Raw genomic sequence first — 24,406 nt, forward strand, 5'->3', positions numbered from 1 at the left:
TGCTGACTTAGAATCACCATTCCTCTCCTACCCATCCCCTTGCCTCCCGGTCATCCTTCTGCCACAGATGAAGAGGGGAAACAGTAGGGGGGAAGTGGCCAGTACCTGATGAGGGTGTCACGGGCGTGGCGATGAGGCCACTGACATTGAAGGCTGCCATTTGCTGCATCTGGGCGGCGGCAATGGCTGCCATGGGGTTGAGGCACGTTCCTTGAGCTGCCATCAGGGCTGCTTGCTGCTGCATTATCTTAAAGAAAAAAAAAGGAATTGTAGGGAGGAGAGAGGGCAACAAAGAGGCAGGATGGGGAGAAGAAAGGGTGCAAAGGAGAAAGATGGGTCACAATGACTGAGCGAGAATGGGATGAAAGATGAACGATGTCCAATGTACCCCATGCACTCCCAGAGAAATGGGTGGCCAATGCTCTTGCGCCTGATGGAGTTGGAGTTGGAGTTAAAGCAGTCACAGGCACCACTCAGGGAAAATGCTATCATTGATGCAGATGGGGGAAGGGGGCAATGAGGAATCCCAAAGAGGAGGCATCCCCTACCGCTTGTGTGTACACTCCACAGGCTCCAAACTGTACAGTCATCGGGTGAAAGATGCCCAGCTGCCCAGCCATCTGGTGCATCCTCCTTAGCGTCCGCTCCTTGTCCGTGTCAGCAAACTTCACAACAAGGCTGGAGGAAGCTCCCTGAATCGGGGGGTGGGGGGTAGAAGGAGGCATTGTAGAATCCCTGGCTGTCTTTTTCTTTCAGAGAATATAGATGCTTTGAACCCCTGCCTCTCCTCCTGTCATTCCACTACTTTCCAAGTGTGTGACTGTGTTTATTTTTGCAGGGAGAAAATGGAGGCAGAAGGAAGTAAGAGGGGATACATTATTTGGGATAGAGGTTCAGCAAGCAAGATCATGGTAGAAGTGAATAGGGTATAAAGAATGGATCCCATCTTAACCCAGGCTCTTTGTCACCAACATGTGGGGTGGGCTCTCTGGGCAATCCCTTTTCTCCCTTGGTCCCCTAGGGCTCTTCCTCACCGGCATAGTCTGGCTGCCATGCAGGCTGTTGATGGCAGCCTGGGCCTCTGCGTGGCTCCCAAATTTCACAAAAGCACAGCCTAGAGCAAGATAAAGTTGAGGTTAGGTCAAATTGTGGGACATAGATAATGTTCGGGGATTAGATCCTTATCACATGGTTTTTCAGGATGAAAATTGGGGTGTTTTTGGGTCAGGGTTGGGATTATAGGGTCAGTTTAGATCACAGGATCCAGACCCAGTCTACTGGGTCAGTCTGGGGCCAAGGGGCATGTAGTAGTACAGTCAGGAAGAGGTCATGAGGTTCAGGATGGGGTTAGGTTGGGATCATGGGACCATGGGATTAGGATGGGGTTTCAGGGCTAGTATGAGGTCATAGGGTCAAGGTTGGGATCAGCACAGAGTAATGGGCCCACACCTTTGCTAGTTCCATCAGGGCCCCGGAGGATGGTACACTCCTCAATCTGGCCAAAAGGCTCAAACAGCCGCCGGACATCCTCCTCGCTCTGCTGCTTCCCCAGCATCCCCACGAAGAGCTTCCTGTCTTCTGAAGGCAAGCCCCATGTGGTGACCCTAGGGCTGAGTCCTACCTACCTAGCCCTGGCTACAAAGTCTGAATTCCCCACTTCTCTTACTCCTCCAGGGACCCTGGGGCCAATGAAGGTCCCCACCTAGTCTGCAGCCCAGCCTCTTCCCATGCAGCCTACGAAGCAGAGCCTGAAGGACAACCCTTCTTCCAACAATGAGCCCTTCTCCCGATCACTGACCTACCATGTCCCTCACTGAACTTCCATCTCTGAGTTAGCCCTGCTCTCTACCTTCCTAAGTTTCTATCACTAACATAGTGATCTCATTCCCCTCATTAAGCCCCTTCCACTGAACTCCTGTCCCCATGACTAAGACTGAACTGTTCTTGAGCTCTATGTTCCTCAGCTGAACCTTATCCTTAACACTGAAACTCCATTTCTGTCACTGAGACCCTAACACCAAGTTCCTCATGCCTAACACTGATTCTATCTTCCACTAGCCTGGCAAGCTCTGAGAGCAGAAACACCTTCTTATCTGAACTTTGCCTCCTTCTCAGGGCCTACCATAGTGCATAGCATGTATCTGCTGAATTAAATCCCTGAAACCTTTTTTTCCTTGACTCTGAGCTTCTATCCATCCTTCCCCATGCCTGGGATGGAAGTAACTTCCTCTGTTAGTGTGTTGAGGGCTTTGAACCCACCCTTATAACATCTTTAAAGCTGCCCAAACCCTGGGGTGACCCTTACCTTTCATTAAGTGCCACAACCCCCTTGGTCACCTCCCTCCCCAGCACAGGCCAGTTTCCAGACAAGGTGGAGAGTGGAGGAGGTGAAGGGAGGAAGTCCTGTGAATGACCTTCATTTGTAAAGGACAAAGGCCATTGAGGAGAGAAAGGGCAATGTAAGGCGATAAGGTGGGATCGACAACATTGGCTCTTCCAGGTCCTGGGAGGACATAGGGTTAGCTCCTGTGGTCTAGATGAGGTTAGGAGTCAGCTCATCTTGGATTCCCTCTGAATCTCCTGCCAAACTTTCCTTGAGACTGTTTGGATGCTCTGATGGCCCTTTCTTTCTCCCGCCTGCTTGGTTGTCCTGAAACCTATCTACTAGTCATTATTTGCAATGAAACCCTCAGGATCCCTCAAGGGTTTGAAGATTCTAAGACTAAGAGGGAGTGCTTGTTGGCTGACAATGGTGTCCCAGGTGTGGAAATAGAAGGCAGGCAGCCTGGGTCCTGGGGTCCAAGGGAGAAAACAGGGTACCCCAACACATCAGAGTGGACCAGGTCCCTTGTAGGACTCGAGAGCCTTACCATCTACACTGGGGTAATAGATGTTTTCTGCCCAGCCTCCATAGTCTCTCTACCAGCAGACTATGGGGAGGCACCTTTGAGAGGGCAGAGCTCTGGGGATGGGTTTTTTCATGATTGGAGGCCTTCCCTCTGACATCATATGAGTCTGATCATGCTCCCTCTTTGATTTAACCTATACCATCATCTGCCACCCCACTTTATTCCTCAAGTTCGCTCCCAGACCTGGAGAAAATGTAGCATCTAACCAGGGCTTGTGGGGTTCAGTGCTTGGTGGGCTTTCTCAGTGGTCAGTGCTAAAGTTCAAAGTCCATAGGATGGGGTGAGCCTACCCCCATTTCAGAGGTACTTTAGTGTAGGGTGAGGAAGGAAAGGATGAGTTGTTGGGGGAGAGTACAAAGACCATATTATTCATCAAAGCAGTGTTGACCAGCAATCATGTTTACTTAGACTAGGCAAGGGAAAAGTGAGGTATGTAGATAACTATCCTCCCTATCATTTTCTAGGAAATCAATCTCAGTGAAGCTAAGCTTCTTCAAGGCTTGTGTCTCTCTCAAAACACTTGTTCTTCTCATCTAGAGGAATTCTATTTTTTTAAGTGGGGTGTACTGACTTGTGATTTGATTTATAAAGGGAACTTCCAATGAGGAAATTCCTTCCAAAGCAGACCAGCAAGAGGTCTGTATCTTACTTTCTTTGAGCAAGGGTTCTTAACCTGGGGTCCATGGACCCCTGATAGATTTCAGGGATTCCATGAACTTGTATGGGAAACATCAGATCTTTATTTTTATTAACCTTTAACTTAAATTTAGTATTTCTTTTACTTATTTAATTAACTATTAATTGTGCTGAAAAGGTTTCACCAGATTGCCTAAGAAGTCCTTGGCACAAAAAAATATTAATAACCTGTCTCAAAGAGTTTTCCAAGATATTGAGAAATTAAATAACTTGTTTAGGGTCATACCACTACTATGTGTTAGAGGCAGGACTGGAATCCATGTCTTATTGCCTCTAAGGCTGCCCTCTACTATCCCACACTGCTTTTTTTTTGAGGCAGTTGGGGTTAAGTGACTTGCCCAGGGCCACACAGCTAGTAAAGTGTCTGAGGCAGGATTTGAACTCAGGTATTCTTGACTCCAGGGCCAGTGCTCTATTCACTGAGTCTTCTACTATCCCACACTACCTTTTAAGATGGATGATAGGATCCTAGATTTAGAACCTGAAGGAGCTAAGAGAATATATATTTTCTCCCTGCTTTTCTTTCCTCTCCCCACAAGTTACAAATGAATGACCTGAAGATAGTATACTGAGCCAAAACTCATGAAATGCTATAGGAAATCCCTTCCTGGTTGGGTGTTAGACTTTTGAAAGGATTTACAATTCCCTGCCATTTTGATCAGCACCTGTAGAGCCTGACCTTGCTCTGGGGAGCAGCATTCCTCCTTCACCTTTCTGTCTCTGCCCAGAGGCTGGGCACAATCCTGGGAAGCTTGGATGGCTGAGACAGCCAGGTCCACAGAAGATCAGGGGCCACCCTAGCTGGGGAGCTGAGGCTCAGGCTTCCCCAGAAAGCACTTCCATGCTGTGAGGGGATGCCTACACTTTTCTGAGGTGCCTATCTTCACCCCATTCCTGATCTCAGGGACATCCTAGTGGAAGTCAAACAGTCCCAACCCTAGAAGTTCTACCTTTCTCTGGGCACACAGATCCTGGACTGGGAATTGGAAGGAAGGTTCTTCTTTTCCTTATTTCCCACTCCCACCCCCCAATCCCAGGGAATGGGAAAGGGCAACGAGCTACCTCCTCGGCCTTCACTGTCAGCAGGCTTCACCTGGATAGGGCGGTTCATCTGAAAAACAAAAGATGTGCACATACAGTTAGGGAAGGAGTCCTGGAGCCCATACGGTTCAGGAAAGAGGCCTAGCCCCTAAGACCCCTTAGCTGAGCCCAGCACCCCCTTAGCCACTGACCCATGAGGGATTCCAGTGCTTCTTATCCTCAAGGTCCCCAGCATCCCTGGACCCTGTCTGGCTTGGATCCTTCAAGGTTGGCCAAAACACTGGCCTGAATAATTCCAATGGATTCCTATTGTCTTTAGGATAAAATTCTGATTCCTTTGGCATTTAAAGCCTTTCACCATCTGGCTACAGCCTACTTTTCCAGGCTTACAGCACAGTATTCTCCTTCATACACCCAACAGTTCAGTTAAACTGGTCTACTTGTGGTTCCTCATATACAATATTCTATCTCCCATCTCCAAGTCTTTGCACATTCAGCACCCTAGTCCCCCCCAACCAAATATTTATTCTTTTGATCTCAACTTCAGAGGGGGGGTGGTAGGGACTGGTGTTAATGACTTAAACTCTGATTCCCTCCAACTGCCTCAATCTCCTAGCCTGCATACTTCAGGACTTAGCCCTAGTCTCACACAATAACACTATGCTTCTTCCTTAGCCTGACTGTCCTGTCCTAAACCCAGGAGGTTTGGGATGTCCCCCTGTGCACCGGATGATCACTTTAAGGATTTCCCTATCAAGGTCACTGAGGCTGGAGCAGGGTTAAGAGTTGGAAGTAATTTATGTAGTCTCAATTAGAATAAACTGGCTATGAGCTTTCAGATTCTCAGATGAAAGAAGTGTTGGGAACTCTTGGTCTCTTCTCCCTAGTTTAGGAAGAGTCAATCTCAGACTTTGGGGGAATAGGGACATCTGCCTAAGTCAGGTATGGGGTAGAGAAATGTTCAACCTCCTATGTCCTTGGTGAATTTTTCTAGCCCTCTCGGGAGAGACACTGAATTAGGCAGATATAAATCACTGCCATCATTAAATTGAGTACCAAGGTATGCCTGGATAGCCCTATTGCTGGGTGTTACTGGGGAGACAGGAAGCAAAACCATAAGCCCTCACCTCCAGGAGCCAGTGTAGTTAGAGGAACAAGACCCAAATACTTGAGATAAAATGATACAAGATAGTCTCTGCTAAATGTCCAATGAGTGGGATGTATAGCAAGGGCCAGGGCTGAGAAGGGAGAGGTCAATGTGGAGGCTTCCTAGAGGACAGAAGACTTGATTTAGTCCCTCAACCATATCCTGGATAAAACATTCTTTAAGAATATGATGGCTCTAAATGTCCTTTAACCTGACTCCAGGCTCTTGCTGCAAGTCTGATAATATGGTTCATATTTATATAGAGATCTATGGTCTACAGAATGCTTCCTTTACAACCTTGCTGGGTAGGTAATACATACTGCTGTAACCATTTTATGGATGAGGAGACTGAGGCTTTGAGACATACCACATCACTGCCCTGCTCTAGAAGTTACAGTGGCTTCTATTATCTCTAGAAAAAAGACAAACTCTTTCGGCATTTAAAACCCTTCATAATCTGGTGACAACAGCTTATCTTTCTAGGCTTACTGCACAGTATTCCTTTTTATGAAATACCACACCCTGTACTTCAGCTAAATTGATCTGCTTGCACTTCCTCACATACAACATCCCATCTCCTATCTCCATGTCTTTGCACAGGCTGCCCACATGCCTAGAATACTCTTCCTTCTCATGCTTGCTTCTTAGAATCTGTAGCTTTCTTCAAGGCTCATCTCAAGGTCCACTTCCCACTGGAGGCATTTCTCAGTTTCTCCCCTTTCTCTGTATCCCCCCTCCATTTTTAGAACCCTACACCCATCTCTGAAATGACTTCATATTTATTTTGTATCTCCTTATCTGACTTATTTGTGTATATGAAGTTTCCCTCCCATAGCTCCTTGAGGACTGTGTTTTGTCATTATGTTCCCATTGCTTGGCACAAAGCAGGCACTTAGTGCTCATTGAATAAATGAATGCCTGAATGAACTGGCTCTTCTAAGGTTGAACAGGGAGGTGAGAACCATGGCTTGAATCCAGGTTCTGATCAATGTGTCTGCTTCCCCAGTACTTCGATCCAAGGAAGATGGTGCCCTGGACCATAAATACAAGGACTTTGGCCACTGGAAAGGTACTTTCCCCATTATAAATTAATAAATTGGCTTTCTGGCTTACAAATCTGTTTACAGTGAATTTGTCTAGCACAAATCAATTCCTTAGTGTCTCGTGGCTTTTGGGTGAACTAATGAAATTGAGTTTCTGAACTGTGACAGTCTCATTGTGATCATTCCTTTAATCCACAGACAGACAGCAGAAGCTGTCTGCCTTTGAGACAGACTTAATATGTTTGCATGTAGTACAAGGAGCTCTTGGCCCTCAGAGAGAAGAACGAGGTTGTGTTCTTTCTGAGAAGATGGATGAACTGGGAGAACTGAAACAAACAAAAAAATGATGAGGATTTGGGGATATTGCAGAACAGTTCCAGCTGGACAACTTCCACATTGCAGGGTGACATAGAGTATGACAGCTGAAAGGGACCTCAGAGGTTCAGTTGGTTTGAATACTGCCAGCAATGGGGAGCTCATTATTTTTCAAGGCAATCCACCAAACTATTGGAAAACTTTAATTATTAGGAAGTTCTTTCTTACAATGAACCAACATCTGCTTTCCTAAAATTTTCACCCAGTTCTGTTCTTCTCAGTCAAGCAGAAGACATCTAATTGAACCTCCACATTTCTGGTACTTGAAGACAGTGAACATGTTCTCTTCTTCAGGTTATATATCACCAGTTACAGCAATTGATTTTCAGGTAGTGTGGTTCTGAGCTCCTTCACAATTCTGGTCAACTTCCTCTAGATAACTTGGCCACATCCCTTTTAGAAAAGAATCTAGCATTCATATGTGGTCAGAGCACAAGGGTATTTGTTTTGGACATTACTACTGGAGGTTAGCTATTAAATGTCCACAGCCTAAGAAATAGAATAAGAATCTGAAGGAAGCAGGGCACCCAGATGACTCTTAGAGAAGAGTCACTTTTTTTCTTTATATAATTTTTATCAGAAACCTAATTAAACATTGAATAAGGCTATGTTACAATACACTTTAACAAAAACAATAATGATGTAGCTATTTCTTCCTTAGTATTCTGTTCTGGAATACCTACTCCTTAGGTAACAAAGGAACTTTCATCTGAAACCTTTCCCTCTCCTAACCTCTTATACTCACTAAGTCTTGGTTCCCTACTGATGACACAGTTTCCTTGGACACCCTTTCCAACAATGATTGTATTTTCACTAATACCTTGACTCCCCCAACTCCCACTGTGGTAGGAGAAGTGTTGGGGAAGTTGAAATATTTCTTGCTTGCCATTGCCACTTCTAGGATTTTTTTTCTACCACCATAACTTGGTAACTTCTTTTCCTTAGAGGTTCATTCAGTTCATTTTTGTCACCCAATCAAGATTCTGGTGACTGTCTACCAATCTCTAGTTCACTCTCCTTTCCTCAATAAGATGGTGCATGACTCACACACATTCTCTCTTTCCTCTTTCTCTCTTCCTGCCTTCATACTAGGGGAGTTCAATATACATATTGATATTCTCTCAAACACCCTAAAATCCTACTTCCTCAACTTATTCATTCTCATGAGCCATTCTCTACCTCACCTCAACTACACACAGAAAGTTATATCTTTGATCTTGCCATCATCCACAGATGCACTACGTCTATGTTAAGGAACTCTGAAATTCCTTTATCTGATCATAATCTGTCATTCTACCTCCATCTCTGCTTTGCAACCCCAAAACATGTTCATTGTTCTCCCCATGACCTCTAATCTCTTAGCCCTTCAGTTCTTTCCCAGGCTATCACTTCCACACTGGTTTTATTCTTCTTTCTTTATCTCTTGTTGAACAAGTTCAACTTTATACTATCCTTTGCTCTTGGATCCCTTGTTTCCTTAATCTCTTAAAGATCTTGCCCTGTTAAGCCTCATGCCTGGGTTACTCCCACCATCTTTTGACTTCCTTTCTATTCACAATCGGTTACATGAAGATGGAGGAAATAATGAAACTGTGCTAAGTCCACTACAAATTTAAGTTACATAATTTCAACTGGGCTCTCACTGTTGCAAAGTAATGCTTTTATACCTCCCTAATTGACTTATCATTCAACTCACTTCAGCAGTTTTTCTAAACTTTTTTATCCTTTCTCAAACCTCTCTTGGCTCCCCTTCCTCTCTCTCTTTCAGCTGAGATCCTTCCTTCATATTTCACTGAAAAAAATGAGACCATTAATGAAAGTTCTTCCTTTTTTTCTCCTCCTCATTTCACATTATTATGCAGCTGCCTTCTGCCATGATCTCCTTTTTCACGCCATCTTACATAGAGGGATGGGTCTTTTCTTTGCCAAGGCAAACCTTTTACATGCATAAGTGATAAAATTCCATCCTGTCTTCTCTAGCTTCCCCTCTATTTTTTTTTTTTGCCTTTTTTTTGGAGGACAATTGGGGTTAAGCAATTTGCCCAAGGTTACACAGCTAGTTTTTTTTTTTTGTGTGTGTGGGTATTAAGTGTCTGAGGCCAGAACTGAACTCAGGTCCTTCTGACGCTGGGGCTGGCACTTTACTCACTGCACCACCTAACCGCCCTGCTTCCCCTCTATTTTGCTCATTTATCTTCAATATTTGTCTATTGGCTGCTTCCCAAAACCTATAAACATGACTATGTCTCTCCATCCTCAAAAAAAAAAACCCAACCAATCCTTACTTGATCCCTCCATTCCCACTAGCTATCATCCTATATCTTTTATCTTTTATGGTTATTCTATTCTAGAAGGTGATTTACAACTGATATTTCCACTTCCTTCACTTCCTTTCCTCTCTCTTCTTTTTTTTTTTTTTTTGGAGGTTTTAAAATTATTTATTTATTTATTTTATCAAATGCTTTATTAACTTCTAGTTTAAATCATTCATTTCTGCAAGATTTTGAGTTACAAATTTTCTCCCCTATTTTCCCCCTACCCACTATCCCAAATGAGTGATCCCACTGGATATCCCCTCCTCCAATCTGCTCTCTCCCATATTTTCTCCCATACATCCTCCGACTTTCCAGTAGGGCACAGTGGATCTCTATGCCCCAGTGCCTGTGTATCTTATTTCCCAGATACATCCTTCCTCCCTTGTCAACCACCCTTACTGGGAAGATAAGCAATTCAATATAGGTTGTACATGTGAAGCTATGGAAAACATTTCCATAGTGGATATATTGTGAAAGACTGACGATATTTCCCTCCCTCCTATCCCACCTCCCACTTGTTCTATTCTATACTTTGATCCTGTCCCTTTTCAAAAGTGGGTGCTTCCAACTTCTCTCCCCTCCAGCCTGCCCTCCCTTCCATCAACTTTCCTCTCACCCCCTTCCCCCCTACTCTCCTGTAGGGTGAAATACCCTATTTAGCATGTATGTCATTCCCTCCCTAAGCCAAATTCAAAGAGAATAAGGTTGACCCATTCCCCTTTGCCTTCCTGTTCTTCCCCTCCATTGTGACTATTTTCCCTTGCCTCTTCTATATGAGATAGTTTACCTCATTCTGTCTCTCCCCACCTCCTCTCATTATATTCCTCTCTCAACTCTTAATTTCACCTTTTAAGTATCATCCCTTGCTATTAAATTGGTCCTGTGCCCTCTATGTACACCTATACATACATATATATATATATATATATATATATATATATATATATATATATATATATATATATATATATATATACACACACACACACATTCACAAATGAATTCGTATGCCTATATACCCTCCTATATAGACAAATATGTATGTGTGTGTATACATATATATATGTGTGTGTGTGTGTGTATATATATATATATATATTTCTATTCCCTTCAACTATTCTCATGCTGAGAAAAGTTTCATAAGTTACAATGAACATTTTTCCATGTAGGGATGTAAATAGTTCAACTTTGATAAGTTCCTTATGATGTCTTTTCCTTGTTTACCCTCTCATACTTCTCTTGCTTCTTATATCTGATGTCAAATTTTCTATTCAACTCTGTTTTTTTTTTCATCAAGCATGCTTGAAAGTCCTCTATTCCACTGAATGGCCATATTTTCCCCTGAAATGTGATACTCAGTTTTGCTGGGTAGGTGATTCTTGGTTTTAATCCCAGCCCCTTTGACCTCTGGAATATCATATTCCAAGCCCTTCGATCCCTCAGTGTAGAAGCTGCCAGATCCTGGGTTATCCTGATTGTGTTTCCACAATATTCAAATTGTTTCTTCCTGGCTGCTTGTAATATTCTCTCCTTGATCTAGGAATTCCAGAACCTGGCTATAATATTCCTAGGAGTTTTCTTTTTGGGATCTTTTTCAGGAGGTGATTGGTGGATTCTTTGAACCTCTATTTTGCCCTCTGGTTCTAAAACATCAGGGCAGTTTTCCTTGAAAATTTCTTGAAGGATGATTTCTAGGTTCTTTCTTTGATCATGGCTTTCAGGCAGTCCAATAATTTTTAAATTATCTCTCCTGGATCTATTTTCCAGGTCAGTGGTTTTTCCCATGAGATATTTCACATTGCCTTCTATTTTTTCATTTGTTTGGATCTGTTTAATAGTATCTTGATTTCTCATATAGTCACTAGCTTCCATTTGCTCCAATCTAATTCTGAAGGAATAATTCTCTTCAGTGAGCTTTTGAGATTCTTTTTTCATCTGGCAAATTCTGCTTTTTAAGGCATTCTTCTCCTCATTGCCTTTTTGAGCCTCTTTTGCCATTTGAGTTAGTCTGATTTTTGAGGTGTTATTTTCTTCAGTCAGGCTGTTGACTCTCATTTCATAATTTTCTTTCATCGTTCTCATTTCTCTTTCCAATTTTTTCTCTACTTCTCTTATTTGGTGTTCAAAATCCTTCTTAAGGTCCTCTGTGGCCTGTAACCAGCTTGTATTTTTCTTGGAAGCTTTTGGTGCAGGAGTTCTGACTTTACTGTCTTTCTCCTGTTCCATGCTTTGATCCTTTTTGTTCCCAAAATAGGAGTGTAAAGTTGGGTTGCTCTACTTGCTTTGCTTCCTTTGCCTGCTCATGTTGCCACTCAATTACTTGACTTTTGGGCTTTTTGCCACAGTAGGACTCTGCTGCCAGACAGCGGAGCTTCGTCCCAAACGCTGGGGTTTTCTCAGCTGCCAAAGGTATTAATTGGGTGCCCTCTCTGAAGCATCCACATGCTCTGGCAAGATGGTCACATACCCCAGGACCTCCACCCTAGACCGCAATCCACATCCAAGCAGGTTAGAGCAAGAGCGATTACCCCATCTGATTGGTTGCTTGGTCCCCCTACAATCTGCAGAACAGGAGCTCTGAAGCAGTCACATGGTGGCTGCATGGCTGTGACTCCTCAGAGGCTTCTCGCCCTGGGGGCAAAGGCCAACTGTGACCCAAACTACCAGATCCCAAAATCCACACTGCACTGACCTCTCACTTTGTCCTTAGCATCTATGTGTTGATAATTCTAGAAAAGGCCACAGCTGTTGGTGATCTGAAGTCCCTCCCACTGGTGACTGGTCAGGCCACCCTAAGGCTAAAACCTCAGTCTCAAGCAGGGCTAGGGTGGGCTCCCAGAGCACTGCGCTGAAAGTTAGCTTCTTTGTGTCACTTTGTGGGTTCTGTAGCTCCAAAGTTTGTTCAGAGTCACCTTTTACATGAATTGGAGTATGTGGGAGCCAGAGCCCCGCGGAAGTCCTGTTTCTACTCCGCCATCTTGACTCCACCCCCTCCTCTCTCTTCTTAACAATGCATTCTGGCCTCAGTATTTTCATTCAACTGAAACTGCTGTATCTAAATCTAATAACCTTCTCTTAGTCCTTATCCTTCTTGACCTCTCTGTAGCCTTTGAAACTTGTCATCCTCTTTTTGATACTCTATAGGTTTTTATGACTCTATTCTCTCTTGGTTCTCCTTTTACCTGTCTGATCACTCCATCTCCTTTGCTAGATTTTCATCTAGTTCTCTGTTATTAATTGTGGCTCTCCCCCAAAGCTCTGTTCTAAGCCCTTTTCTCTTTTTTCTCTATTATTAATTTATTTCTTGCTCCGGTGAACTCTTCAACTTCCATTGCTTCAACTATCATCTCTGTGCAGATGATTCTCAAATTTATTTGTCCAACTTTCACCTCTTTCCTGACCTCCAGACTGACATAACTAGCTGCCTCCTGGACTTCTCAAACCAGATGCTCTGTAGATATCTTAAACTCACCATATGTACAATAAAATTCATTATCTTTCTCTCCAAACCCTCTTCCTTTCCAAACTTTCCTATTACTGTGAAGAGTAGAATGACTGTCCTCCCAGTCACTCAAGCTGGTAATCTAGAGGTTATCCTTGAGGGGCCACTACCATGTATTCTGTGATCCAAAGACATTGGCTTCCTTGCTGTTCCTCACATATGGCACTCTATCATCTGATTCTGGGCCTTTTCAATGATTGTCCCCCTTGCCTAGACCTCTCTCCTTCTTCTTCATCCCTTCTTCCTAACTTCCCTTCAAGTCCCACCTTTTGCAAAAAGCTTTTTCCAATGACCCTTAATTGTTAGGCTTTCTCCTCTAAGACTATCCCCAGTTTATCCTGAATATATACTGTTTTTACATAGTTGTTTGCATATTGTCTCCTCCTTTAGACTGTGAGCACCTTGAGAGCATGGACTGCCTCTTGCTTTCTTTTGCATTGTCAGCACTTAGCCTAGTGCCTGACACATAGCAGGTATTTAATAAATGCTAGCTGATTGACTGACCTTTCTTATTTCTTTACCTAAATAGCACATATATAAATATATATACACATATACATATATATATAGATATATATACACACATATATCTACATATAAATTACTGTGCATAGTTAATGTATATATTAATATTCTAGTTATTTGTCTTTAATTTGTATGACTTCTTCAAAGTCTTTGCATTTAAAAAAAACATTCATCATATTCAGGATGTTCCAAAAGTCTTAGTGCCATTTTAAACTTCAATAGCTTTTGGGAAAACTGTATATGATGTTTATTGCTCTATTATTCCATTGCTTAGATATTTTTCAGCTAAACCCTGTTAGAGTAGGCTATTTCTAAGTTTCCCTCCATTAAGAAGGCTACAGCTATACCTTTTCTTTATACAAATAATTCTTTTTAATTACATGCGTCAGGAAGGAGTAATCGAGGTCCTCTTACTGAGGGACACTGAGTCCAGAGTAGTACCATAGCTAAAATAATCTGCATTTCTTTGATGATTAGTGAGGTTGAACATATTTCAATTGGTTATTTATCATTTGAATTTCTTCATTTGTAAATTGCTCATTCATGTTCTTTGGAGAGGGGGATTGCCTTCATAGCTTATATAATTTTCTTGTAAATTTATATAATTTCCTTGTGAATCAGAATACATATAAGTAAATAGTGGATATGTTTGCCTCACAGGTTTTGCCTTAATCAATTACTTTTGTTTTTTATCTTGCTTATGTTATTTTTTGTTGTATGACTAGTTGATTGACTGAGTTAATTTAAAAATACAATCAAATCCCTTGCACTTCTCCCCAGTGATTTCTTTCATTTGTTTGACAGATAATTAATTGTTATCTTCCATCTATAGGTAAAACAAATGTTATTTCATATCCTTTTAACCTTTAAAAATGTTTAATTTATGGATACAGATATTTTTATTTTATGTTGTTGTATAGAACTAATAAATTTTCATCACATTCCTATCCAGTTTTTATAATATTTATTACAATAACTTCTTTTCCACAGATTTACCAAATGCTTAACTTTTGTTCAACCAAATCTCTTTCTGAGATCCCCATTGACTAGTTTTTCTATTTGTTGTCCAACACCAGATGAGTTTCATAATTATCATTTTTATTATGTTTTAAAGTGTGATAAGGAATATTTCCATTTGTGGAGTCAAAGCACCCCTTAATACGTTTGCTTGTTTGTTTGTTTTTGATATGGATTTCCTTATCATTTTATCAAGTTCTATAAAGTAAGCCATTGGTATTTTGACTGGCATTGCATTAAATCAATAAACTAATTTTAGGGATATTGACATTTTTTACTGTGTTCACAACTGTCCTGTTCTTTCACAAGGATTGTACCTGCAGTTCAGGTTTTATTTTATTTATGTCAATAAATGTTTCTAACATTATCTTAATAAGGGGTACATACATGCTTTGGAAAGTCAATACTCAAAGGTCTGATGTTTTTAGTTATTAATATAGGGCAGTATAGCCACAGCATAGTGGAACAAGCAAATCTTTGTTCTGTGAAGTTTGGATTCAGTCAAAGAGCTGCACTTGAGGACCTAGAAGGCCATTTGTAGTATCGAGGCTGCAGATTCCCCACCCTTGGTAGAGGATCAGTCTTGGAATCATTGAGAACTGTACTACGTACTAGCTATGTGACTCTGTGCAAGCTGCTATACCTCTTTCAACCTATTGTCTTACTTGTAAAATGAATATAATAGTCTCATTTACAGGTTTTGAGGATCAGTGAAATAATAATAATATATATATATACATATATATAAACTACTTTGCAAGCCATAAATCAATAAAATCTTAGTTATTAATAAAATAAAATTAAGAATATAAATTAAGATTACTGATACAATAATATTATCTCTAGATAACAACTTCTCATTGTCTCAGAGTAACTCTTTTAAGAGTATGACTCACGGATAAGTTGCAGATTTCTATGAGTGGAGGAAGTTTCCATATCAGGAACTCCTACACCAATGAAATCAAAGGTGCAGACTTAAAAAAATATTTAATATTTTTGCACTGATAATCATTATTTAGAATAAAAATATTTAGAATTTGAATTCAGAAGTCAAAATACTATTATCTTTTCATATTTCCTTTTTAGTCCTATTAAATAAGTTATGTCTTTATTTGTATATATCTTTAAATCATGATTTTGTAATTTATGTGTAAATTTAATTTAGTAATTTCCATTATGGTCTGAAAATGCAATGGGCAGAATTCTTCCTTTTTTGATTACCAAGTGCTACTTTTTGCTCAAGCATATTACTGGCTTTTATTTCAAGGCCTTTTGTACTTAGAGAAAAAAGTATATCCTCTGACCTTGTTTAGTTAAATCTTTGATTTCTCTATTGCTTATCTCTTGCATAACTGACCTTATTTTGATAATGGTCGGTAATGAGATTATCGAGCATTCTGAGGTTTTTCTTATTGCTCCTTGTATTGCTATAAACATATATATATGTGTATATATAAATACATATATATATATATAACTGTCATCCTCTTTCAGACCTATAAGTTTAATATTTAAATGAGGTTTTTATTATTTACTCTTCCTTTTACCAGGAGATAATATCCTTGTCTACCCCTTATAATATTTTCTGGTTTGACTTTAATTTGACAACTGCCTTGTCCACAAGTAGGTGCTTAATAAATGCTTGTGGAATTATTCATCCACATTCTTACTTTTACCCATTCACTGGATTTAAGAATTTGAAGGGATCTTGGTAGCCTTCTAATCCAACCCATGTTTGAAGGTGGGAGCTTGAAGGTGTAGACAGTGAGATGGAGAGGAGTCAGTAACCATGAAGTCTCGAGTTTAAAAACTGTCCATCAGTTTCTCTTTGAAGTCTGACATGATAGACACCATTACAGAGGCTGATCATTTATTTTAATCAATTGAGTATCAGTTGCCAAATCTTCTTGGCTCTTTAAAATTACACTAAAATGTTGCTTTTAATGTAAAATGTAAAGTAAAAAGCTTTTGCAATTTGTTCTATTCTGGTGCAGAGTTACTTGCTTGAGTGAGAGAAGAATGGAAAAACTAGGAGGTAGAAACCTTCTGACTCCAACTGCCCCGCCTCTGATTGCAGGGATCTTTCAGTTGTGGACTCTTGGGGATCAACTGAATTCAATTTAACAAGCTTTTTAAATTACCATGTAACCATGTGGTACCATTTGTCCTGCTTAATTCTGGAATTCTCCCTCCCCAATTTCTTTGAATATAGCTTCTACATTCTTTCCTTTTTTTACATCTTCTAAACTGCCGATTATTCTGGAGTTTGATTTTATGGTTCTGTCCTTGAGATCAGTTTTTAAATCACCAGGCACCATTGTTATCAGTTGCCTTTTCAATTTTGTTATGTCCTGGTCTTATATTCACTTAGTTTTCAATATCTACCATCAAAGTTCCAATTCTTTGACACTCCTCTCCGTTTTTTTGGCTGCCTCCAATAATTTTACTCCCTCTATACGACCTTCTATTTTCATTAGGATTTTTTTTTTCATTATCCCCTTCTAAGTTCTTGGGAGCTGAAATTCATACTTTCTTTCATTTCCTTTTGGGTATCTTTCATCTATTGAAGCTTATTCTGTGGTATATCTTGAGATGCTGCGGGTGCTAATAAGGCCTGCTTTTCTCCAGTAGTATTACCCCTTCTTTTTCCTATATTGCAGATTTTTTTTGACTATATAATTTTTTTTTCTTGAATTTACTCACTGTCCCACTGACTCCAAGCCAGAGTTCTATCTACCACACTGCCTAGGTGCCTGCAAGACTACTCATTTCATTCCAGGGCTCTGAAAGAGCTGGGGGATGTGATTGCTGAGATTTTCAAGGACTGTGCAGAATGAGAGAAGTGCCACAGGACTGGAGATTGATGAACATTGTCCCTAACTTTCATAAAGGGGAAGAGGGTAAATATTTCATAACTATAGGCAAGTGAGACTGATGTATAAATTCCTGGTAAAGACCTAGAATGGATTATAAAAGGAGTGGTATGTGGGCACTTAAAAATTTTAAGCAGCTATTGCTGCTTCACATAGCTTCATCAAGAAAAAAAATCATTACAGCTTAACTTCATAGAAGTTCAACAAAGTTATCACAATAGTAGAGCTATAGATATAATATACCCAGACTTCAGCAAAGCATTTCTCAAAATCTGTTGTTATATTTATGGCTAAGGTGGAGGGACATGGATTGGATGATAGGATAGATGGAAGTATTTGGAACTGAAATCAGAAAGTGTTGATTTACACAGTGATCCATTTGGAGGGAAGTTTCCAATAGAGTGCCTCAAGGCTCCATACGGGTCTCCATTTTAGTCAACATTGTTGTCAGTGACTTGGGTATTGGCATAGATGTTATGCTGATCAAATTCCTAGTAAAATTCCACATAACACAAATCTGAGAAGGGCAGTTGTAGACAGGTGGTAGTTTAGATAAAGGGAGTAGATGAATTTAGTAGCATGCAATTTATGTAAAGTCTTATACTAACATTCAAAAGACTACTGTGCAGGGGAAATATAGCTAGAAAGCCATTCACAGGCAAAGGATCTGGGAATTTCAGTGCCCTCACTGAAAGCCCCCATTTTGAGGGGAGATCTGGAATTGCATAGAGGATACCTTAGGGTGGAAACTCTCCCCACCCACAACTCTTGGGTAAGTTATTGTCTTAGTGAATCCTCCAGGGCATTCAGTTTAAGTGACTCATCTGCAGTCACATAATTTGTGTGACAAGTCAGATTCAGGATTTAAACCCAGAGCCAGTCCTCTCCATCTCCCACATCACTCCGCCTCTCAAATGCTCAGTATGAGTCAGCATTGTCGTGTGGCAGCCAAAAGAGCTAATGTTTTCTTAGGCTAAAGGAATAAAAGAGAAAATGAGGTGACAGACCTACTGCTACTGTATTCTGTTCCTGGCCGACCATACCTAGAGTACTGTGTCTAGTTCTGGGGTCTGTATGTTAAGAGTGACATTGCCAATCTGGAGTGTGTCCAGAGGAGGGTTTCCAGGATGGTGAGGTGTCTGGAAACCAGACTACAATGTAATTAGTCGAAGGCTCTGCATCTGCTTAGTCCACAGAAAGAAGATTTACATGGGCCCGAGACTTGTCTTCAAATATCTGAGGGGCTGTCATGTGGAATAGACCTCCAGAGGGCAGGGTTGAGTGTCAGTTATAAGGAGGGTAGATTTCAACTCTAATGACAAACTTTACAAAAAAAGTAATTAGAGCTATTCAGAAATGCAATGGCCTGCCTTTGTTGATGGTTCCCTATCAATAGTGGTTTTCAAATAGGTGTGATATAGATGGGATTCATGTTTTGGTTACAGTTTAGACTAAATAATCTCTGAGATTCCTTCCTATTATGGAGTCTGTGGGCTCTAAGCCCTTTCTCTTGTTTCAGCTCCAGGCTGCCTGGGGACCAGTGTGTGGGGGAGAACACTGGGCTAGGACTGGAGTAGCAGCAACTTAGGTTGCTTCATACATCAGGGCTCACAATTATTAAATTAGTGTTGTCTCTCACGCCTTGGCTGCAGAAGTTAGGATCAGATCTTGAGGCTGAAGAGAAGATGGTTCTGTGGGTGAGAGGCACTGGCTGTACTGTGGTTGGATATCGAGGAAGCATATCCATGAATCCATTTATTCATTCATTCAACAGTTATATATGGAGTACTATTCTATGCAGGGACAGAGACAGGAGCTGGGGAAAAGCTTAGATAAGATACAGACTCTGTTCTCAAATAGCTTGCATTTTATGTCTTGAAGTTTTCTGTTTGCATATTCAAAATTCGGTGTTTTATTCCTTTGTATTCTGTATTGTTTGCCTTGGACAGTAAGCTGAGAGTGGAGGAAAAGGGAAGAGTTAACAGATAAACAGGTGGCTTTCCCTGAGAATAGAGCATCTCTCTCTTTATAGGCAGCAAAGTGGGGCCGATTCATCTCACCCAACAGGGAAAGAACAAAAGTTGTTAGGGTCGAAGAGAAGACCAAGAGCTTTCAAAGGGGTGGAAGTGTGTGTGTGTGTGTGTGTGTGTGTGTGTGTAACTTCTAGTTTTATTTAATGCTGAGAGATCACCCTATCTGATCTTTGCTGAGCTGCAGCCACACCCAACTACATGGGAGGAGGTGGGAAGAGGGGTATGTTTTTCTGCAGGTGTTCACCTTCCCCTCTTCCCTCCCCAAATGCACCGTTTCTGCACCAATCCCTGCCCACCCCCTCCTCTTCTTGCTCTACAATTATGCTGGTTGCCAGGACAACAAGCAGCTTCCCTATCACCATAGTGACAGGCCATGTGCTATGGGGTAACCATGGCAATGCCCTGGCAGTCACAGATGAGCAATTTACTTTGGAGCCAAATAAGTGGTGGGGGTGGCAGGGAAAAATGATTTTGATCCAAACAAAACATAAAAAAGAGAGAGAGATCTGACCATAGCCCCCAAAGGTAACCACATATCCATGCACTTGTGGTACATGTATGTAGAAACACACACATGTAATTCACAGATCTAAACAACTGGTTTACATGAAGATGCACCAGCATACCTGATTATGTAGTGACAGAGATATCTTCATGCTCTGCGCCCCCCCCCCCAACATCCTTCTCAATACACACCTGCTCAGGGCTGATCTGTCCTCCAACTCCCCATGCCATATGGACACTTGACCGTTATCATCTTATCATCTCTCACCTCTTCATCCCTGACCCATCATCTCACATTGTCATAAATTATCTCTGACCTGTTGCCTATATGTATACACCCTCAATTTCTGACAATACCATCAAAACCAGCAAAGATGCACCTTGTTTCCAAACTCCCCCCTTACCACCAATGCCATAGAAATCTTTCATTTACAATCTATCATGGATGCACCTTGAATCTGTTTGTGCTAACCAGCTCATTGTTAGTCTCTGGTTTTTGGTTCCCTGGAAGTGGGAGTAGGGGAGCTCTTCAGCTGAATTAAGAGGGGATGAGGGCGTAGGGATCACTCTTCCCTTCTCATGCAAGCACAAGCAGAAGACTGTGATAGGCTTGGGTCACAGCTCTGCCTTTTTCTCTGGGTTTTGCAGAATGTCTAAGATAAACCCTTTTACCTTCCTCCCATTTATCTCAGACCTGCCCCTCCCAAAGACTGGTATAGAAGGCAGAAGTGAGCCACAAAATTCCTTCTATACATATTTTCTAATTAATTGTTTGATTAGGGAATAGAGTAAGGATGTGGGAAGAAGAACTCGGTGTACTGAAAAAAAAAGCATGCTCTCTGGCATTGGGCTTGAATGACAGTTTTGCTACTTATTAGTAGGTAGAGTAAGTCATTTCCCCTCTCCAGGCCTCAGTTTCCTCATTTGTAATATCAGTGGGTTGGAACAGATGTTCTCTAAAGTCCCTTACAGCTTGAAATTCTTTGATCTGTTTTTTTTAATACTTAGATATAGGAAGAGAAAGACAGATTTTGGGAATGATTCGAGGAAATAAATTGAGGATAAGAAGAAGAGGGAGAAAAGGGGAGAGAGACAGAGAGAGAGACAGAGAGGGAGAGAGGGAAAGAAAGAGGGAGGGAGAGAGAGAGAGAGAGAGAGAGAGAGAGAGAGAGAGAAGAAGGAAGGAGGAGGAGGAGAAGAAGAAGAAGAAGGGAGGGGAGGGAGGGTGAGAGAGAGCGAGAGCGAGAGAGGGAGAGAACAGATGGACACAGATGGAAACAGACAAAAGAGATAAAGATATGATGGAGAGAAGAGAAGGGAGGGGAAAGGCATCTGCCCTTAGGATGCTCAGATTCTGTCTGGATTTGGGGGAGGACATTAGGGAGTAGAGCAAATGGACAGTGATAGCATGGATGGCTCAGGGATAGGAGAGAGGGGAGAAGGAACCTTCAGGTGGAAATAAAGGGATAGCCAGTAAGGATGACAGAGGGAGAGACTGGACAACAATGATGAAGCCTATGAATTTAAAAATAGTCACTTAAAGTTTCTTTCTGGTGACCAGAGGGACAGTAGAACTGTCCACTGTAGAACTGTATTCATTTATTTCAATAAATTGATTACCAGTTGCTAAATGTTGTTGTCTTTTTGAAATTGAATTTAAATGCAAACTTTAAAAAGCCTTTCTGTTCTGGAAAAGATGAAATTGAGTTATTTGTTCAAGTGAAGATAAGAATTGAAATACCAGGAGGTAGAAACCTTCTGACTTCAACCCACTTGGCAGTGCCTTCTGTTCTCATAAAAATGGATAGCTCATCTTGCTCTAGTTAATTGGAGTCATTTTCTAAAACAACCAATTTTCAATATGTGAGTCTTCAGAACAGGGCAAAAATGAGTGTCATACTGCTTTGAGGGCACGAACTGATTCTTTTAAGGGAAAATTCCTTAACAATGAAGAGTTAGTCAAAAGTGGAATAGACAGCCTTAGGAGGTAGCAAATTCCTATCTCTAGAGGTCTTTAGTCACTTGCAGGATGACCACTTGTAAAGAATATTGTAGAAGGGTTTCTTGTTAAAGTAATAATAATAACTGACATTTGCATAGCACTTTAAAGTTTGCAAAATGCTTTACATGCATTATCTCATTTGAGCTGGGAACAGCTCTAGGAAATAGGAAATAGGGATTATTATCTCCATTTTACAGATTAGAAAAGTGAGACTCAGAAAGGTTAAAGGATCGACCCATTGTCACATAGGAAGAAAATACTAAAGGAGGGTTTGAATTTGGATGTTCTTGACTTCAAATTCATCACTCTATCTGCAATTTCTTTTTTTAATTATTTTTTTTCTCTTTCTGCAATTTCATGACCAGATGACTGCTCAGGTCCCTCCCAATACGAGATTCTGTGATTCTGATTTTGTGACTTTAATATAGCACCTGAAAACAAATTGGCTGCTCTTCAGAAATTAGCCAGATGGAATGCAAAGGCTTAATTTTACTTGGACCATCTCATTTGAAAATATCTGAGGGACTCCAAAATGGATCATAGAAAGAATACCTAGTTATTTTTTTAAATACAGGTAATAAAGGAATTAGGAATGCAACTTGGTATATGAGTGGAGAACTATGGGTGAAAATTGATTTGTGGCATCCTCAGGAAGCAAAAATAGCAAAGAGTTTCTGAAAAGACCTTGGGAAAATTACCTCTGGTCTGCAGAACTCAGTTTCCTGAGCTGTAAAAAAGGAGGGTTGAACTGGATAATCTCTCAGGTACCTTCCAGCTTTAAGATTCCATGATGCTCTGACAGGCTTATAGCCACCCCTTCTGGGAGCAGCCGTTTCCATGGTAACTGCCTCACACATTGGGTTCGTCTCCAGGGAGACAGAGAATGTCTCTTTGGGAGAGTGACTAAAACAGTGAAATTGGGAGGGTGGTGATGGAGCTGCCCCCCATTTGTTCTCTCACTTCAACACCTTTTCTGAGGTATACCTGTGGGGAGGAGGAAAATCTATTATTCTAACACCCCCTTAGAATTCCACCTGTTACTATACTCCTTGTCTCTTTCATGTGACAAACCTCACTAGGAGAGTGTATGAAGGTACCTACAAGTGTCTGATGTGGAAAAAAATATATTTGCATCAGTGTGTGCTCCCTCCATTTGGTCTATTATATATACCCAAGGCAAATCTCTAGGATCTCCAAGCATTCTCTTTATTTTACATTAAGACTTTGATTTAAGATTAGAGGCAGAGAACAACCCCACCCAGCTTGGGGCTCAGAACCTACTGAATCTCTCTTCTATTACACTTTAATATTATCCAGCAGTACTTCCTTTGATCTTGCCAAGCCTTCTTCATTGAAGACTGAATAAGTGAAAATTTACCTAGCCATCTGTATCTAGCCAGGCCCTAGACTATGTCTTGTTTCACATCCCATCTAGCCATCCACCTGGAATATTCTCCTCCTCCTCCTCCCACCCTCTTCCCACAACTCTTGCTGAGGGCACAATATCAAAATCAATAGTACCATTGCTTTTGGAAATGATGCTCAATTGATTGATTGCTCCCTAGAACAACTCTCACTGACCCTAGGATGTCCTCTGACTACCATTTCCTTACAGTATATGAAATACTAGGAGGCAAAAACCCTTTGACTTCAGCCCATTTGGCATTGCCTTATGTTCATATAAAAATGGATAACTTACCTTGCTGTAGTTAATTTGATATAATAATACAATGTCTCTCCCTATTAGAATAGGTTTTTTTAAAAAATTTATGTCCTCATTGTTTAGCATAGTGCCTGACGCTTAAAAAATGCCTATTCATTTGTTCATTCATTCATCCATTCATTCGATACTTAGCTCAAGCCTGCTTAGACACCCAGTTTCTTTGAACACTAGACTAACTTTTGGGCTGAGTTTTCCTTTTTTCCCCTTGGATCCTGTCACTACTGAACTGTTGACCTATTTTTTTTTCATATCTAGGTAGGCTTCCTGCCTTGGGTTCCCACTTGTGTGGCATCTTGCATTAGTGACTCTGTCAACTGACAATCTGTAGAGTCTACCTCTTGCTTCTGGACACTCATGAGTTGAGATTTTTTTCTCTGCAGATTGTCCCATCCTGAGCAGAAGAGACTTAAGGTCATAGAGGGCTCTCAGGTATAACCAACCCCTGGCTAGGTCTCCTGGAACTGTATATATGATTTTCCTGGTTCTGTCAGCCTCATTCCTTTATGTTATGTTCTCCACTGGGGGACCTAGTATTATTGCTGTTGTTCAAGGATATTATTCTCATTTTGCATTGCAGAATGTGCCCCCCCCAAAAAAAACCCACTATGCTATCTTATCAAGATTTTAAAATTTCACTTCATGATTGTTGGTATTTCTCTCTCTCTCTCTCTCTCTCTCTCTCTCTCTCTCTCTCTCTCTCT

General features: G+C 41.1%; 1 protein-coding gene across 4 annotated transcripts in view; it reads right to left on the reverse strand.

The window, feature by feature from the left end:
• CELF6 (CUGBP Elav-like family member 6) overlaps window positions 1–24,406 on the reverse strand; it is a 106,626-nt gene that overhangs the window by 18,765 nt on the left and 63,455 nt on the right. For 3 of the 4 annotated variants that reach the window (XM_069067304.1, XM_069067303.1, XM_069067305.1), the window contains exons 3-7: window positions 4,668–4,716; window positions 1,450–1,578; window positions 1,035–1,114; window positions 549–692; window positions 106–247 (exon numbers count right to left, since the gene is read on the reverse strand). In XM_069067304.1, coding sequence (XP_068923405.1) covers window positions 106–247; window positions 549–692; window positions 1,035–1,114; window positions 1,450–1,578; window positions 4,668–4,716 — 544 coding nt within the window. The remainder of the gene's footprint in view (window positions 1–105; window positions 248–548; window positions 693–1,034; window positions 1,115–1,449; window positions 1,579–4,667; window positions 4,717–24,406) is intronic. The other variant, XM_069067306.1, reaches the window with a different exon arrangement.

The sequence above is a fragment of the Petaurus breviceps genome, unplaced genomic scaffold, assembly GCF_028583685.1.
Source record: "Petaurus breviceps papuanus isolate PSGF00001 unplaced genomic scaffold, PetGlider_PUasm1.0 90740, whole genome shotgun sequence".
In the NCBI taxonomy this organism is placed as follows: Eukaryota; Metazoa; Chordata; class Mammalia; order Diprotodontia; family Petauridae; genus Petaurus; species Petaurus breviceps.